The sequence below is a fragment of the Muscardinus avellanarius genome (assembly GCF_963383645.1).
Source record: "Muscardinus avellanarius genome assembly, chromosome: 6".
In the NCBI taxonomy this organism is placed as follows: Eukaryota; Metazoa; Chordata; class Mammalia; order Rodentia; family Gliridae; genus Muscardinus; species Muscardinus avellanarius.
Window position 1 is genome coordinate 135,460,322 of NC_137791.1, and position 16,444 is coordinate 135,476,765.

Here is a 16,444-nt window from a genome sequence, read left to right on the forward strand (position 1 = left end):
CGGCCCCAAGCCAGCTCTCCCTCCTCCAGGAAGCCCACTTGCTGTCACAGCGCTCAGTTTACAGATGCTCTGCTTCCCTAGCGCCCCAGATGGACACAGCTGAATCCTGTCACATTGGCTTGTTCACCGTAGGGCCTGGCATGCAGCAGGTGCCTAATAAGCATCTACATGAAGGAGGCCGTGGGGGCTGGGTGTGTGAGTGCTGGGCTGCAGAAAGGGTAGGAAAGAGGGGGCAAAGCCAGGCCACGAGGCTCCCCAACACCACGGTTGGCTCGACCCCAGGAAGGGCCCAGGGGCTATAGCAGAAACCATTCCCTAAGCACTGCCGAGAACGCGGACATCTTCTTGGGACAGGTAAGTGTATTTAAAAATATTTCACATTTACTATCCTAATGCAAATAATCACAAAAAGGAGCAAAACTCAGAGGTCAACACCACCAGGAGTCACTCATTCTGAGAGGTTTCTGCAGAACCCAGTGTCGGGTGGTGGTGATTGTTAAATATAGATATATACATGTGTATTTTGTGTATAAAGAAAAACCCGGACAAGATCTTTTTAGCAACTGGGACAGGAGGGCAGAGAAAGCTGGCTATGAAGTTTTGGGTCATGGGAGGTCAGGATTTACTGAGCTACGTAATGCTAATGGTTCTGCTCCACCCCGAACTGGAGAGGTCGTGGACAGGAGAGGCGAGCTCATCCCTCAAACGCTGCAAAGGAACCCCGTGTCCCCTTTGGGCGGTCACAGGTCCAAAGACAGTTCTCTGTGTCCCATTCCCAGGATCCTCGGGTGCAGGGACAGGGCAGCCACAGCTGGAGGGCTGGGCTCTCCCCTCCCTCCAAGGAGGGTCCCCAAACCCCTAGTGACTGAGGCCAGCTCTCAAAAAGCTCAGTCATGCCTGCAGCCTCGAACCCGTTGCTAGCAGTGGGGATGTGGAATTCTCAGCATCTCCACCTTGCTGAGTCCTGTGTCTGCTTCTTCATGGGTTCTGAGCTTGGCAGTGGGTGGCTGTGCCCGAGGGTGACCCTCAAGTCCTCCAATGCCTTACTCTGGAGCTGAGAAAGCCAGGGCAGGACGGCTGGCTTGTGGCACCTTAACCTGAGCAGGGGAGGGCGCTGTCTGCTGCGACATTGTCCCAGGAACATGCTGGGCCACTCCTGACCTGTTTGGGCTGCACTCCACTGCATGCGAAGAGCTGGGCTCTGTGCCACTAAGGGAACATGAAAGTTGACTTGTTTGTTCAGAGATTGGCATTGCGTGAGGGACATTTTTTTTTAATGAGGTGCATTTGGTGGGGAGGGGCCTGCCTGGGGCCTGTGATCAAACTTTGTCCCGCCATGATGTTGCGGGGACCAATCCCACCTGTGACCCTCTCTGCAAAGCTGTTGGCTCTCCGATAACTGAACTGTTTTAGCACTGAAATGCCCCTGTCCCCAGCCAGCCCTCAGTCCCAGACAAAGCAGACTGTCGTCGCCCAGCTGTCCAGCCCGTGTCCCCAGGGTCCTGATGGCCCCGTCCACTCTGCTCAGGTTCCTTCTTGATACACAGTAACTGTCAAACTGGTCCCATCTCTATTCACAAGCTTAGCATCTCCCAGAAGCAAAGGAGAAGACACTGGCTGAAGTCCGTCCCTAATGGAGCTGGGCTCTCTGCGCCTGACTCAGAGTTGGGGTCCCACAGGCATCAGCCACAGGGCCCTGCTTCATCCCACACCCTGGGGTCTGTGAGGAGCCCGCAGGCTGACTGCCAGGCTAGAGCACTGCTCTCTAGTGTGTGAGGCACAAAACATGGCCCCAGGCCAACTGCCCAGTGAGCCTCTGGTGGTCACAGGCAGACAGGCAGCAATTAGCTGGGGGCTGGCGAAGGCAGCCAGGGGCAAGCTGGGGATGGGTAGGGGTGGCAAGGGCCAAAGCAAACAGTAGCAGGTGCCGACATGCCCCCTTTCTTGGATATAAGAGGGAGATGCTAATCTGGAACAGATGCTGAGAGACACAGAGTCTGGGAGACCTAGGGTATGGGGCCTGAACACTCACTGTCTGTCGGGGGCCTGTGGTGGAGGCTCAGGTGGGAGAACTCAGTGTTGGCAGAGGGCTGCTCCCAATGAAGCCCTGAACATCCTGATCCCTGGAAAGCTGTGGGTTGGAGAAGGCAGTCCACCTACACCCACTGCCCCAGCCAGCCATGAACCAGCCACCCAGAGCCACGGGCAGTTTCCTATTCTCCCGCAGTCCACAAGCACCGAGCAACCGCCTCTGGGAACCAAGCTAAACCAACCCCGGGGTTTAGTGATGCTCAGACTGCTCACACTGCGGGGTCCTGGATCCTGACACCAACCCTGCAGGGTGCCACAACTCTCAGTTCCGTGGCTCCAGGAGGGAGAAGGAGCCACTAATCCACGGAAACTCCTGGAGCTGGCAATGGGTGGGGCCCGGATCCCATCCAGCATGACAGCTCCGAGGCTGAACTCGGTGCCTGGAGGTTCTTTCTCAGTAAATGTTGGAACGACTGTGGACTATCCCGAGTCACGTGTGTTTAAACAGCACTCTGTGTGACACTGTGTGGAGCCCTGTGACAGGAGGCTGGGCAAGCACATCTGGTTTTAGGACGATTAGGGGTGTGCATTCAGCGTGCCAGTGCACGTCGTCGGCCCCCAGCCAGCCGCAGTGAGCCTCGCAACCCTCTGCTCGCTGGAGGAAGCCAGCTCCGCTGAGCTCCACCGCGTCGCCCTTCCCAACCGTGTGACCTTGGGTAAGAGTTACCACAGACTCGCCAGAGCCGGTGCCTTTTATGTGAGTTGGGGTGAGGATGGACAGATGTGTAGGGAAGAAAACGATTCATGCTTTAAATGTCCTTCCAAAGATTCTGGAAGAAATCTCAAGGTCATCAAGATCTCGTTACAAAGTAGCATTTGAAAGCTTAACTCATGTGCTTTGAAAGGAAAAGATGTATAGGCCGGACTACATAAAAAGTTGTGTATATTAAAACATCCTAAAACAAGGTAGAGGGCAAACAAACCAAGGATGTATTTCTTAAAACAAAGGTCCAAAGGTTATTATCTTCAATAGGTAAAGCACACAGAAAAAGCAGTAAGAAAGATTACAACAAGTACTTATTTGTTGAACGCATGAATGAATGAATGAATGAATGAACGAACCCAATGGAAAATCCTCAAAAGAAACGTACTGACAATTCACACGGAAGAAGACAAAATATAGACTACACATGAAAAAAAGCGCTACCACCAGCACCCAAACGCATGAAAATGGAAAGATGACGTCACATCGTTTTACACCCATCAAATCGACTAAGTTCTTTTCTGTGGAAAATCGTGAACTCGGCGCTGCAGTAGCTTAGCCGCGGGTAGGAGGGGAGCTGGTACCACTGTTCTGAAAACCATCTTGATGGTACCAAAGCCCCTACCATTTGGCCCAGTGATTCCACTTCTAGGATCTATCTTACGGACAAGTTCTCAGATGTAGGTAAAAATCTACACGTCAAGGTGTTCGCCAGCGCATGATCGTAAATAGGAAAGAAAACGCGGGATACACCAGACACCTCGCCGCTGAGGCCGGTGAGTAGTGGGGGCTTAGCTCTATGGCAGAATGAGGAAGAGCCATTCAAACACCTGTGGCAGTTTTAAATGGCTTATAAAGCAGGCTCGACCACTGGGCGTGGAGCATGAGTTGCGGTGAGCTGCGCCAACACCAGGAGGGAACACGGGCCGTCACCGTCGGCTTCCTGGACGGGGTTTGAGCTCCACCGCACACTGTGGCGCTCCGTGGGACACCGAGGGCATGCAGGCACACATGCACACGCGGGCGAGCGACACGCATGCTCCCAACAAAGCAAGACGCCAATGTACAGTTTCTTGTATGGTGCTGGGCGCCGGGACGCGGTGCGCGCACAGAAAGGCCACGGTCTACCTTTTCACACAGGGCAAGCACAGTTCCGGCTTGAATTATTGCAACCTGCTCTTCATTCCTCAAATTCTAAAACACAAAAATGGGCAAGGCCGTTTTACCCTGGATTCCCCAGCCACCAGCGGACAGCCACCAGCACGTTCCACTCTGGGCTCCCGACGATCAGCCCCCTATACTCGCTCACGGGGGCCAGCACGTCGCCGCGGAGGGCTTCTGTCTCTCTGGTTGGGGACATTTCATGGAGAGGCACCGAGACTTTGAGAATTAGGGCCTCCTTTAAGCCAATTATTTAGGAAGGCGAAAACATCACTTTTTGACTTCAGGGGTCTCAAATGATGACCTTTCTAGGCACTAGTTCCTGGGCTTAGTGTCCCCTTATCAACTCACGGGCTGTAAGGATGACCTCACGCCGAAGCCCCACTTCGGACGGAGGCAGACCCAACCACCCACGCAGGGTCACGGCCATACAAAGGCCTTACATTGTACTTATTCAATCTCTTCAGTTAGAGAGAAATTAAAAGCAGAACAAAAGTCACACGGAATACACCCGGATCGAAACAAGAACACAAAACCAGAAACCGAGCGCTCATAGTTACCCTGTTATCGCCAAGGATATCTAATTTCTTCATAAGTTCAGAAATATTCACATCCTGGAAGAGATTTCCAACGTTCATTGTTGTGTGAGCTACAGAGACCATCCACACCAATTCCTAGAGCCCCGGCCGCGTCGGGACCAGACACTGGGCTCGGCCTTTTCTTTTGGTAGCTACGGGGCCAAGTCCTGCTCCCAGCTGCTCTTGGAGAGGGGGAGAAGGTGCACCTGCTGCCTAGGGGCTGAGTTTTATGGCAGCACAAACCTCGCTTCTCAGAAAAGCCCACGGATACCTGTGGGTCCACGGGATGCTGCCCACAGGCCCAGCAGGAATCCAGGCATGTGGCCCACACAGCCACGGTCTGCAGAGTACTTCCTGCGTGCCACACACTGCGCTGGGCACTTTGTCCATTATTTAATTGCCTGGTCACTCTGGCTTCCGCTATGGGAACTGCCCTTCAGATTCCATGGTCCAGAGACTGAGGGTCAGAGAGAGCCCAGGCCAGAGCCAAGCAGGGGCTATGCTGGAGTTTGCAGTCGGCCTCCATCCTAAGACTCTGCTTCCTGTCAGTGTCAATACATATAAGGTCACACTTGGTGACCCTTTAAAAATGAATTCACTTTGAACTCAGGGTGGAAGCCAAGGGGTATCACTAGAATGGATTCTACCCCTGACCCCAGGACACGATCCCCCTTTATCCACTGAGCCTGGTGCTCAGTGAGCCCTGGCCTCTGCTCAGCCGAGGCCCCCCAAGCACGCTACCTTGACTCCTTCCTGGTGACAGAACAGCTGGAGGGCGCTGCTGTTGTTCTCGGGGAAGGTGGTGATTTGGAGGTTAAAGGCTGGCGACCTCCGCTCTCTCTCCTGGGGAAAAGATTCGCTTTAAAGACAGAACTTGATTCGATTATTTACCGCCTTCCATTTTCCCACGTTATCAGCAAAAAAAAAAAAAAAAAAAAAAAAAACAACGTATTCCAGTTGGCAAAGACACAACTACAAAGCCCACGCTCGCTCAGACCAGAGGATCCTTGTCTGCGAAATGCATCTTCACGCCTTTCCGTGGTAGGAAGAGCTTCTTTGCACATTTATTTCTTACATCCTTAGAAAGAAGCAGTGGTTAGGGGGGTCCCGCAAGTCTGCCTGTTGCAAGATCAAAACCTTGGAAGTCACAGAACCACAAAATTTGATTAAAAGCTGCACTCAATTTCAGTGGAAAGCAGAAGCCACCAGCCACGTTGAGGACACTGTACCCGGCAGCTCAAAGCCCCGTTTGGTCCTGGCAACCTCATGAGACGGCACCATCGCTCTCAGCTTGCAGCCCAGGGGCGCAGTCTCGGGAAGGCTGCGTCCCGGGTCCTGTGCGTGGGGGCCTCACGCAATTTATTTTGAAGCACATTAACACCACTAACAATCCTTCTACCCCTGCCTTCGAGTTATCATCGAATCTCAATGACATAGAAAGTAGAATTACATAAAAGAATCACATAGAAGAAGTGCCCATTCATCCCACAGCGAGTGGCAAGTTTCAAAAACGCCGAGAAGCCTCATTGTGGACAGGGATAAAAGGTGACTGAGGAAAAGTACTCTGGCCCCAAGTGTGTTCGCAGCAGAGAGCTGATTCCAAACACTGGATCATTCGTAGGATGAGTCTGCTGAGAGACCCTTCCAAGTGATGTTTTACATCAAAGTGCTTTTATCAAAATCAATGAATGATAAAAATAACTTGCTTTGGGCCACTCCAGCACAATAGGTCCAGAACCAATGGACTCCTCTAAGAATTCATCAGACTGCGATGAGCAGGAAACTAGAGGCCTTAAGACATCGCTCTTGCGTGAGGCCAAAGTTAAGAAGGAGAAAATCTCCAGAGAGCCCCAAGCTGAAACAGTCTTGTGAGTCAAGAATCAATTTGCAATGGTCCACGGCCAAAGATGTATTCCTATTGGCGATACTTATTTTTAAATGGAGTCTCCATAGACTCGGATCTTGGTGATCCAAGAAGCTTATATTTTATATGAACAAGTCCAAAAATTGGTTCCCAATGGCTCTGAACCCTGAAGGGGACACTTAAAATGAAGCAAGCCGAGCGGTGTTTCTGGGACTCCCCCAAGAGAGGCTGCTCACATCGACTGTGGGAGGCTTTTTAACAGTGGTGGAGGTGTTAGTGTCGACCTCACATGACTTCCAGCTTCTGTGATGTGAATAAAATACTCAGGTCTGGCCGGAGCCGAGCACTAGCCACGCTTGGTGCTGGGTGCCGCTCGGTGCTCGCCAACACAAGGTTCAGGTGGCGCGTGCTAAGGGAGACAACCGTTCAAGTCAAGCAGGAGGGGAAACCAAATCTGAGAAGCCACAGACACTGGGAAGACGCTCGCGTCCACGGAGCTTTCACACATGCAAAGGGGCAGCAGAGCCACAGCGTTACGAGAGCTCATCAAACTGGTCACAAAACCAAGTGATGTTCAGGATGCCGATGACTTTTAAACAGAAACAAAAACGGATCATGAAGTGCCATGAGAACAAGGCGGTGCAGGAGCACACCCGAGGCGGGATTCCACCTGGAAGCAACAGAACCATCAACAGTCTCTTGCGGAGTCCCACCGGGTGCACAGAAAGATGCTGGAGGAACACGATTTCTACAAGTGGGCAGCACACGATCTCCCTCTGGGAGTTTTGAGCCGTACTTTGAGATACATATAATAATTTCTTAGTCCGAATTGCTGGGGTGCCTGGGTCTGTACGCACTGGATAATAGTTGGAGCAACGTAACTCGTTTCCTTAAACGACGATGTAAAGAGATCCTTCCTCCTTCCTCCACTTACCTGGTGTTTATCTTGCCAATAGAAAAAAGGGGCCGACCTGGCACTAAACACACGGGGAGTCAATGGCTGGCTGGGTCAGACTCTGCTATTTCAAAACGTGGCATTTGCTGCATGCAAGATCATTTAAAAAAGTGTGTTACTAATTGCAACAGTGCTCCTGTCTAGGTCTGCAGAATGGGCACCCAGTGACCATGCATGCAGGAAAGAAGTCGTTATGGAAATGAAACACAAATAAAAAAGGCAAAATATTGCAAAAACAAATTGTTTTATTAAGTGCAAAACAAGCCGTAGGCAATAAATATATTAGCTCTGGTACAGGTCCATAGACTTGGGCGAGCATCCTTTCCAGAACACGTTAAGGCAGTGAAATTATTCTGAACATACAGATTATTAAAAAGAAAAAAGGAAAGGAAGGAAGGAGAGAAACGGTAGCACGTCCCTTCATACATGCTTGGAAACGGCAGGGAGCTTTACACGAATTTCAGTTTGGGCTCAAAGAGAATGTCTGCTCCGTTTGAGAGCGTACAACAGATAGAGTCTCTTACTTCGAGTTCTAGCACTCTGAATTCTAACAGCTCGTTCTGATCCTTGGCGTCTTGCATCTCGCTCTTCAGCTGGTTCTCTTCCATCTCCAGCCTGTAAATCTAGAGCAAAGACACCTGCGCATCAACGGGCAGCGGCAGCCGCCATCTCGCACCGGGGCCCCCAGTCCTGAGCCGCCCCGTGGGTGGCCGGAGGGAAGTGGGTGCTGGGCGCCGGAAGCAAGGGCCGGGGAAGGGCGGGACCTTTAGCGAGGGTGGAGCAGGTCCCACGGGCCCATTTTGCTGGCAAAACTGGGAATGATGAAGGCAGAGGCAGGGCTCTCCCCCGCAGTCCAGCCCAGCCCAGCCCAGCGCATCAGAAGCTCCCTAGATATTTGCTGGATGAGCTAATAATGGGTAAACTGAGGCATGGCACTATCAAGGCCCTCCCCTGAGGTCAGTGTCGGGGAAGCAAGAGTGCAAAGCTGGTGCTTCTGCTCCCAGAGGTGTGTCCGGGGTCTTTCCAGCCCCACCCTCAGGACCGGTCCCCCAGCTGGAGCCCAGCAGGCTGCAGGGCATCTCTTACTATCCTGGAAGCTCGTGTAAGAAACTTTAGTGGTCATTTTTTTTCCTGGGGGTCTTTTTTTTTTTTTGTCTTTTTGGAATCAGGGATCAAACCCACAGCGCTTCAAAGCAGGAGCTTTACCACTGAGCTTAGCCTGGCGTGTGGCACACCCTTGTAATCCCAGCATTCGGGAGGCTGAGACGGGAGGATCACAGTTCTCCGACAGCCTCAGCTACTTATTGAGACCCTTTGCAACTCAATGAGACTCTGTTTCAAAAATAAAGAATAAAAAATAGAGCTGGGGGTGTCACTTGGAGGTAGGATGCCCCTGGGTTGCACCCCCAGTACCACAAAAATATAAAATAAACTTTTAATGGCATTAGGTACCCTTAGAGCACAGGCCAGTCTAGGAAGCCACGTCCCTGGTCCGAGCCCCAGCTGGAGACATGGCTATGTTCTGATAACACTGCTCTGGGCCTCAGCCTCCACGTTGGCCCCAGCGAGGGGTCACTAGTGGATGCAGGGGTGAGGGCCATGGAGCAAGTTCTCAGAACGCTCTCCTAGTGGCCATTTCCTCCCTCCTGTCAGAAGGAGGGCTACAGAAAGGTTCTATCCCAGATGGTCCCACCCCAGGGGGCATTTGGAAATGGTGTGAGTTTTCTGTGGCTCCCAGAACTTAGTAAAATCAAGGGCATTCAAACGCTCCCGACACATGGGCCGACTCCCAGGACAGGGCCTGGTTCCGTCCCGCATGCCCGGGGAAGGAGGAGGCAGCGTGTGAAGGAAGCCCACACCGGGAGCCTGGTCGCCATCAGCAGCGAGCGGGGGCAGGACGAGGCCCCTCCCAGGGCATGGCCACCCAGGCCCATGCGGTCGTAGTGTTCACATGTGTTGGAAAGCAAAGGAGCAACCCAGAGTCTGACCAAGCATGTGGAGTGTCCACAGGGGCCAATCTGTAGACTGCTGGGGCCCAGGGTGGGGATGAGGAGTGGCTGCAATGGCCAGGGAGTCTTCCTGGGGCCAAAACTCTCCTAACACTGCGCTGGGCAACAGTGGCAGAACGTGTAATTTGCTTTGATAAACGACTGAATTGTCGCCAATAGAGGCTAAAGCTAGTGTCCTAACCCACAGCATCTGATCCACCCCCACAGCGCTGCAGAGCTTTGGAAGGGCCTCTGGCCAAGGAAGACAAGATGCTCAGCTCCCAGTGCCCGGCAGCCGGCCTGGGCTACGGTGGCCTGGGCCCTGCCCAGTGCCTGCGGTGCCCGCCACACAGGAGGGGGAAGGCTCTGGAACCCCAAAGCGATGGCAAAAGCGGCCTGGAAGGCCCGTGCCAGAGGACAGGCCGGCCGTCCCCACTTGGGCAGGCCGCCCCAGGAGCACGATCCCCTGCACATCTGCATCTATCCCGGGGACAGAGCAGGAGCCGCTTTGCTCTCTCCCTTGAGAGCCGCCGGCCCCTGGAGCCCCGCGGGCGTTGGCGGGCCTCACGCAGATGGCCTGGGCCTGTGGCTCAGCAGCTGTCACATACCTTCTCCAGCAAGTCTTGGTTTGTTCTGATAAGCAGCTGCTTCTCCTCGACCCACGCGGAGTCCTGCGGGAAAGCAGCGGTGTGTTCACTCCCGCTGGAGCAAAGGGCGTCCGACAAACTCACAGCAAGAAAAATCACCTTTCCGGAAAGATGGCAGCCCTGTGCCCTCCTCCTCTCCCTAGCCTCACACCCAGGAGAGAGGGACATGGGTGTGTGACAGGAGCCTCCACTGCCTCAGCAGCATCACAGCCACCACCACGGCCGGCCTGTGGGGTCACCTGTGGTCCCTGCCCCACCAGCCTCCAATCCTGCATGGTCCGTGAGCCAGCACACAGCACGGTGTCTGTCCTGACGCCACAGTGTCCCCGGCGCCAAGCCCAACAGATGGAGGAATGAGAGAAGCTGGAAGCCTCCACATTCTCCTCTCCTCTCCTCCCTCTCCTCTACTCCCTCTCCTCCTCTCCTCCCTCTCCTCCCTCTCCTCCCTCTCCTCTCCTCTCCTCTCCTCTCCTCCTCTCCTCCCTCTCCTCCCTCTCTTCTCCTCTCTCTCCTCCCTCTCCTCTCCTCTCCTCCCTCTCCTCTCCTCTCCTCCCTCTCCTCTCCTCTCCTCCCTCTCCTCTCCTCTCCCCCTCTCCTCCCTCTCCTCTCCTCCCTCTCCTCTCCTCTCCTCTCCCCCTCTCCTCCCTCTCCTCTCCTCCCTCTCCTCTCCTCCCTCTCCTCTCCTCTCCCCCTCTCCTCCCTCTCCTCCCTCTCCTCTCCTCTCCCCATCTCCTCCCTCTCCTCTCCTCTCCTCTCCTCTCCTCTCCTCTCCTCCCTCTCCTCTCCTCTCCTCTCCTCCCTCTCCTCCCTCTCCTCCCTCTCCTCTCCTCTCCTCTCCTCCCTCTCCTCTCCTCTCCTCCCTCTCCTCTCCTTTCCTCCCTCTCCTCCCTCTCCTCCCTCTCCTCTCCTCTCCCCATCTCCTCCCTCTCCTCTCCTCTCCTCCCTCTCCTCTCCTCTCCTCCCTCTCCTCCCTCTCCTCTCCTCTCCCCCTCTCCTCCCTCTCCTCTCCTCTCCTCCCTCTCCTCCCTCTCCTCTCCTCTCCCCATCTCTCCTCTCCTCTCCTCTCCTCTCCTCTCCTCTCCTCTCCTCTCCTCTCCTCTCCTCCCTCTCCTCTCCTCTCTCTTCCCTCTCCTCCCTCTCCTCCCTCTCCTCTCCTCTCCTCCCTCTCCTCCCTCTCCTCTCCTCTCCTCCCTCTCCTCTCCTCTCCCCATCTCCTCCCTCTCCTCTCCTCTCCTCCCTCTCCTCCCTCTCCTCTCCTCTCCTCTCCTCCCTCTCCTCCCTCTCCTCTCCTCTCCCCATCTCCTCCCTCTCCTCTCCTCTCCTCCCTCTCCTCCCTCTCCTCCCTCTCCTCTCCTCTCCTCTCCTCTCCTCTCCTCCCTCTCCTCTCCTCTCCTCTCCTCCCTCTCCTCCCTCTCCTCCCTCTCCTCCCTCTCCTCCCTCTCCTCTCCTCTCCCCATCTCCTCCCTCTCCTCTCCTCTCCTCCCTCTCCTCTCCTCTCCTCCCTCTCCTCTCCTCTCCTCCCTCTCCCTCTCCTCTCCTCTCCTCCCTCTCCTCTCCTCTCCTCCCTCTCCTCCCTCTCCTCTCCTCTCCTCCCTCTCCTCTCCTCTCCTCTCCTCCCTCTCCTCTCCTCTCCCCCTCTCCTCCCTCTCCTCTCCTCCCTCTCCTCCCTCTCCTCTCCTCCCTCTCCTCTCCTCTCCTCTCCTCTCCTCCTCTCCTCCCTCTCCTCCCTCTCTTCTCCTCCCTCTCCTCTCCTCTCCTCCCTCTCCTCTCCTCTACTCCCTCTCCTCTCCTCTCCTCCCTCTCCTCTCCTCTCCCCCTCTCCTCCCTCTCCTCTCCTCTCCCCCTCTCCTCCCTCTCCTCTCCTCCCTCTCCTCTCCTCTCCTCTCCTCCCTCTCCTCTCCTCTCCTCTCCTCCCTCTCCTCCCTCTCCTCTCCTCTCCTCCCTCTCCTCTCCTCTCCTCTCCTCCTCTCCTCCCTCTCCTCCCTCTCTTCTCCTCCCTCTCCTCTCCTCTCCTCCCTCTCCTCTCCTCTCCTCCCTCTCCTCTCCTCCCTCTCCTCTCCTCTCCTCCCTCTCCTCTCCTCCCTCTCCTCTCCTCTCCCCCTCTCCTCCCTCTCCTCTCCTCTCCTCCCTCTCCTCTCCTCTCCTCCCTCTCCTCCCTCTCCTCTCCTCTCCTCCCTCTCCTCTCCTCCCTCTCCTCTCCTCTCCCCCTCTCCTCCCTCTCCTCTCCTCCCTCTCCTCTCCTCCCTCTCCTCTCCTCCCTCTCCTCTCCTCTCCTCTCCTCTCCTCTCCTCCCTCTCCTCCCTCTCCTCTCCTCTCCTCCCTCTCCTCTCCTCCCTCTCCTCCCTCTCCTCTCCTCTCCTCCCTCTCCTCTCCTCTCCCCCTCTCCTCCCTCTCCTCTCCTCTCCTCCCTCTCCTCTCCTCTCCTCTCCTCTCCTCCCTCTCCTCTTCTCTCCTCTCCTCTCTCTTCTCTCCTCTCCTCTCCTCTCCTCTCCTCTCCTCTCCTCTCCTCTCCTCTCCTCTCCTCTCCTTTCCACTGGTCAGTGGCCAGGCCCTCCAGTCCTAGTCCCGAGATGCCCAAAAGCGCAGGCGAACCTGGGTCTGATCACAAGAGTCTATGGTGTCCCGAAGACCAGGCTCCTTCTGGCTCCCTTCTACCCAATGGCTCTCACCCTGCATGTGCTTTGTGGACGCACGTGTAGGCCCAGTGGTCTTGAGTCCCCTGAGGACAGCCTGGCTCCCTTCGCCCCTCATCTGCTCCAGATGTCTCTGGCTGTGGCCTGGCCTCCTGTCACAGTGCACAGCCCCGGGCAACGTGACAGCACAGCTCTACCCAACAAGAGATGGGGCCTGCCTCTCCAGCCCTGGCAGGGCTTGGTGGACCCGCCCTGGCTGCTGGTCATTAGCAACTCTGACTTGGTGAGTGTGTGCATGGGGACTCGCCCTTTCTTCCTGCCCAGAACACCAGGTAAAGAAGCCAGTTACCTCCTTGAGGAGGAGCAACCGGGCCACAGCTGGCACCAATGATCAGACAGGAGTGTGAGGCCATCCGAGCCCCAGGTGACCACCTGACCTCGACAGCTTCAAGACTGACCCCTGAAGAACCACCAGCCAGCTGCGCCCAGCCCAAATCGCCAATCCACAGAACTAGGAGCAAAGGAAATGTTTGCTGTTTGAAGCAACTAAGTTCTGGTGTGGTTTGTTACAGAGCAGTAGCTAACTGATGCACCCCCCATGCACCAAGCACAGGTATGCTCTTGCTGACAAATTTTCATGATCATTTTCTTTTCCCCACTGAGGGCAGAGCTGGCCAAAGCACAGGATCCAGCACCCTCTGGTGGGAGGCCCAGCCAACCACCACCTGTGACCAGACACTCACAAGATGCAAGCTCAGCCTGCACGAGGAAAACTGAGGTGGGTTGGAAGTAAGGGTGGGAATTTGAGAAAGTCTCCTGACCGACTTCCCCTTCCCAGTGTGCTAAGTATTATTGCCAGCCCATTTTAAAGATGAGGAGAGCTGGGCATGGTGGCGCAGGCTTATAATCCCAGAACTTGGGAGGCTGAGACAGGAGGTTCACAGTTCATGGCCAGCCTCAGCTGCTTAATGAGGCCCTGTGCAACTTAGTGAGACCCTGTTTCAAATAAAGAATAAAAAATCGGGTTGGGGGCACAGCTAGGAGATAGAATGCCCCTGGGTTTAATCCCCAGCACCACAAAAAATAAAATAAAATAAAGATGAGGAAACGGAGGCACAGCGATTAGAAAACTCATTCAAAGCCGCATGGCAAGTAAGTGGCCCCCAGGGGATGCTCTGTGCTGCTGTCCTGCCTCCAGAGAGAAGGGAAGACTACAAATCCCATGATCCCCTCTACTGTCCTGCCTCCTGAGAGAAGGGAAGACGACAAATCCCATGATCCCCTCCACTGTCCTGCCTCCTGAGAGAAGGGAAGACTACAAATCCCTTGATCCCCTCCACTGTCCTGCCTCCAGAGAGAAGGGAAGACTACAAATCCCATGACCCACTGCTGGGACCTGGGGCCTAGGTCCTGGGGCCCCCTTTACGAGGGCTGCTGCAGGGACTGCTTCTCTTGGCTGTCTGGCCCTCTGCTGTAATTTCTCAGCCATAGCTCAGCCCTGCTGCTGAGTCAGAGCTGGCCCTCTCTGCAGTGTTCTCCCAAGTTCCTCCTTGGACCGCTGGAATCTCTTTGCCCGCCACCCCTTCCCACCCTCTGCAGCACTCTCCTGAGTTCTCACTGGAGTGCCCAGAACCTCCACAGACACCCCTTCACACCTGCCGCCCTGCTCCCCAGGGCCCTATGTGGTGGAGACCCCACCCCCTTTGCCCAGCCCCTGGAGGCAGGACAGGGCACCACCAACCCCCACTCCCTGCTCCTTGGCACCTCTCAGCTCAGCAGGCCACCTGGTGGTCCACAGAGGTGGTTCTAATCTGAAGCACCCTGTTGGGTTTTTCCATGACATCACAGCAGGGAGCCTGGTTGCTAGGAGACCACATGGCCTCTGTAATAATTCAGTGAGTGTCAGCCTTGACCAACTTCAGCTCCTCCTCAGAACAAGTCAGAAATGTTTGGGAATGACCTCCTGCTCACACGCACTGTTTGGGAATGACCTCCTGCTCACACGCACTGGTGGACAGAGACCATGCCCCAGGGACACCGCCGCCGCCATGGAGACGGAAACACAACAGGTCCCAGAGCCTGCGGGGTCCCCGCTGCTCACCTGTCCCTTTTCCACCAACAACTTCTCCAAGTCTTCGATTTTGGCCTGGCACCTCAGCAGGTCAGCCTGAAGCTGCTCCCGGGTCTGGAAGGAACAAGACCGGGAAGAGAGAGGTCACCCCACCGCGACAGAGAGGACAGTCTGCAGTGGTCCACGCAGAGCTGGGTGCGCACAGGCACAGCTTGGGAGCATATTCAGACCCGGCCGCCCTGAGGTCCAGCTGTCAGCTACCAAGGGAAAGCTGTGAGAGACCGAAAGGACCTGAGGGCACCAGTTCTAACCCCCTCAGGTTCACGGATGAGGAGCTGAAGCCTAAAAAAGGGGCCGGCGTCTCCGGGGGTGAGTGAGTCTGGAGCAGACACCAGGTCCCAATCCCAGCCCCCTGACCAAGCCCTTGGTTGTCTGTTCAGCCACCTCCACGGTCAGGTCAGGCGCATTCCTCATTGCCTTCTTGGGCCCTTTGTCACCTCCAGCAAGGGCTGAACACCAAACAGCTTCAAGGACCAGGCAATCACGGAAATACGGAAAACCAACCGACTGTGGCGTGATAGGGAACGGTGGAGACTGCGGCAAAAGGTGTCCAGCCCCTGGGAGACACTGCTGCTCACTACAGCCATGTGCTTCCTCTTGAAAGGAGAGGTTGGCGTCGCCGCCCCAGATACCCAGCCCGGCATGCAGTGCAGCTTCTCAACAGGCCTATCCGCTGTGCCCAACTCCAGAATCTCTGCCAACCCTCCACGTCCGTCCATCCGCACGATGGCTTTCAGAACATTCCAAGACCTGGAAGCCCGTCCTCAGCTCCCAGCTCCACCTGGGACAGCATCATCTTCCAGTTTTCTGAGCCTCAATTGCTCCATCAGAAGAGAGGGCGGATTCCTCCTACTTCCTGGCTTCTCTGGAGATGCAGCCGGGGATGTGGGAGAGCCCTCTGGCAAGGCATGTCTCGCCGGGATGTGGGAAAGCCCACTGGCGTGGCGTGCGCTCACTGAGATGTGGGAGAGCCCGCTGGCATGGCGTGCGCTCGCCGGGATGTGGGAGAGCCCGCTGGCGTGGCGTGCGCTCGCTGAGATGTGGGAGAGCCCACTGGCGTGGCGTGCGCTCACCGAGATGTGGGAGAGCCCTCTGGCATGGCATGTGCTCGCCGGGATATGGGAAAGCCCTCTGGCGTGGCATGCTCTCGCCGGGATGTGGGAGAGCCCTCTGGCATGGCGTGCGCTCGCCGGGATGTGGGAGAGCCCGCTGGCGTGGCGTGCGCTCGCAGGGATGTGGGAGAGCCCGCTGGCGTGGCGTGCGCTCACTGAGATGTGGGAGAGCCCGCTGGCGTGGCGTGCGCTCGCCGGGATGTGGGAAAGCCCTCTGGCGTGGCGTGCGCTCGCCGGGTGTCCCCTGAACTCTCAGAAGGGCAAACAAATCCTAGTCTATGTGACTGAAGTGGGAGAGGGCTGAGGAGGAAGTTTCTGGAGGGCAGCGCTCAGCCCAGCACAAGGGATGTGTGGCCTGGACTGAGGGGTGAGGTGCCGTGGCCAGGGTGCTCCCTGAGAGTCCCCACACGCTCCCTGGGATGTTCTAGGCGGCCCTCATCCTGGCAGTGAGGCCGGTCTGAAGCCTACAGGGCTGGCGGCGTCCACAACCTCATCCCTACTTCCTAAATCCTGAAATTCTATTGTAAACAGAGAGAGGATATGCAGACAGGAGCGTGGCTGCTGGCAACTGAAGGTTCCCA

General features: G+C 55.9%; 1 protein-coding gene across 2 annotated transcripts in view; it reads right to left on the bottom strand.

Annotated features, from left to right (window-relative positions):
* The window catches only part of JAKMIP1 (janus kinase and microtubule interacting protein 1), a gene marked incomplete at both ends in the record, with an annotated part of 63,653 nt that overhangs the window by 10,842 nt on the left and 36,367 nt on the right, over window positions 1–16,444 (bottom strand). For both annotated transcript variants that reach the window (XM_080697935.1, XM_080697934.1), the window contains 6 exons: window positions 3,923–3,988; window positions 4,516–4,569; window positions 5,275–5,376; window positions 7,877–7,975; window positions 9,949–10,011; window positions 14,722–14,805. In XM_080697935.1, the coding sequence (XP_080554061.1) occupies window positions 3,923–3,988; window positions 4,516–4,569; window positions 5,275–5,376; window positions 7,877–7,975; window positions 9,949–10,011; window positions 14,722–14,805 (468 nt within the window). The remainder of the gene's footprint in view (window positions 1–3,922; window positions 3,989–4,515; window positions 4,570–5,274; window positions 5,377–7,876; window positions 7,976–9,948; window positions 10,012–14,721; window positions 14,806–16,444) is intronic.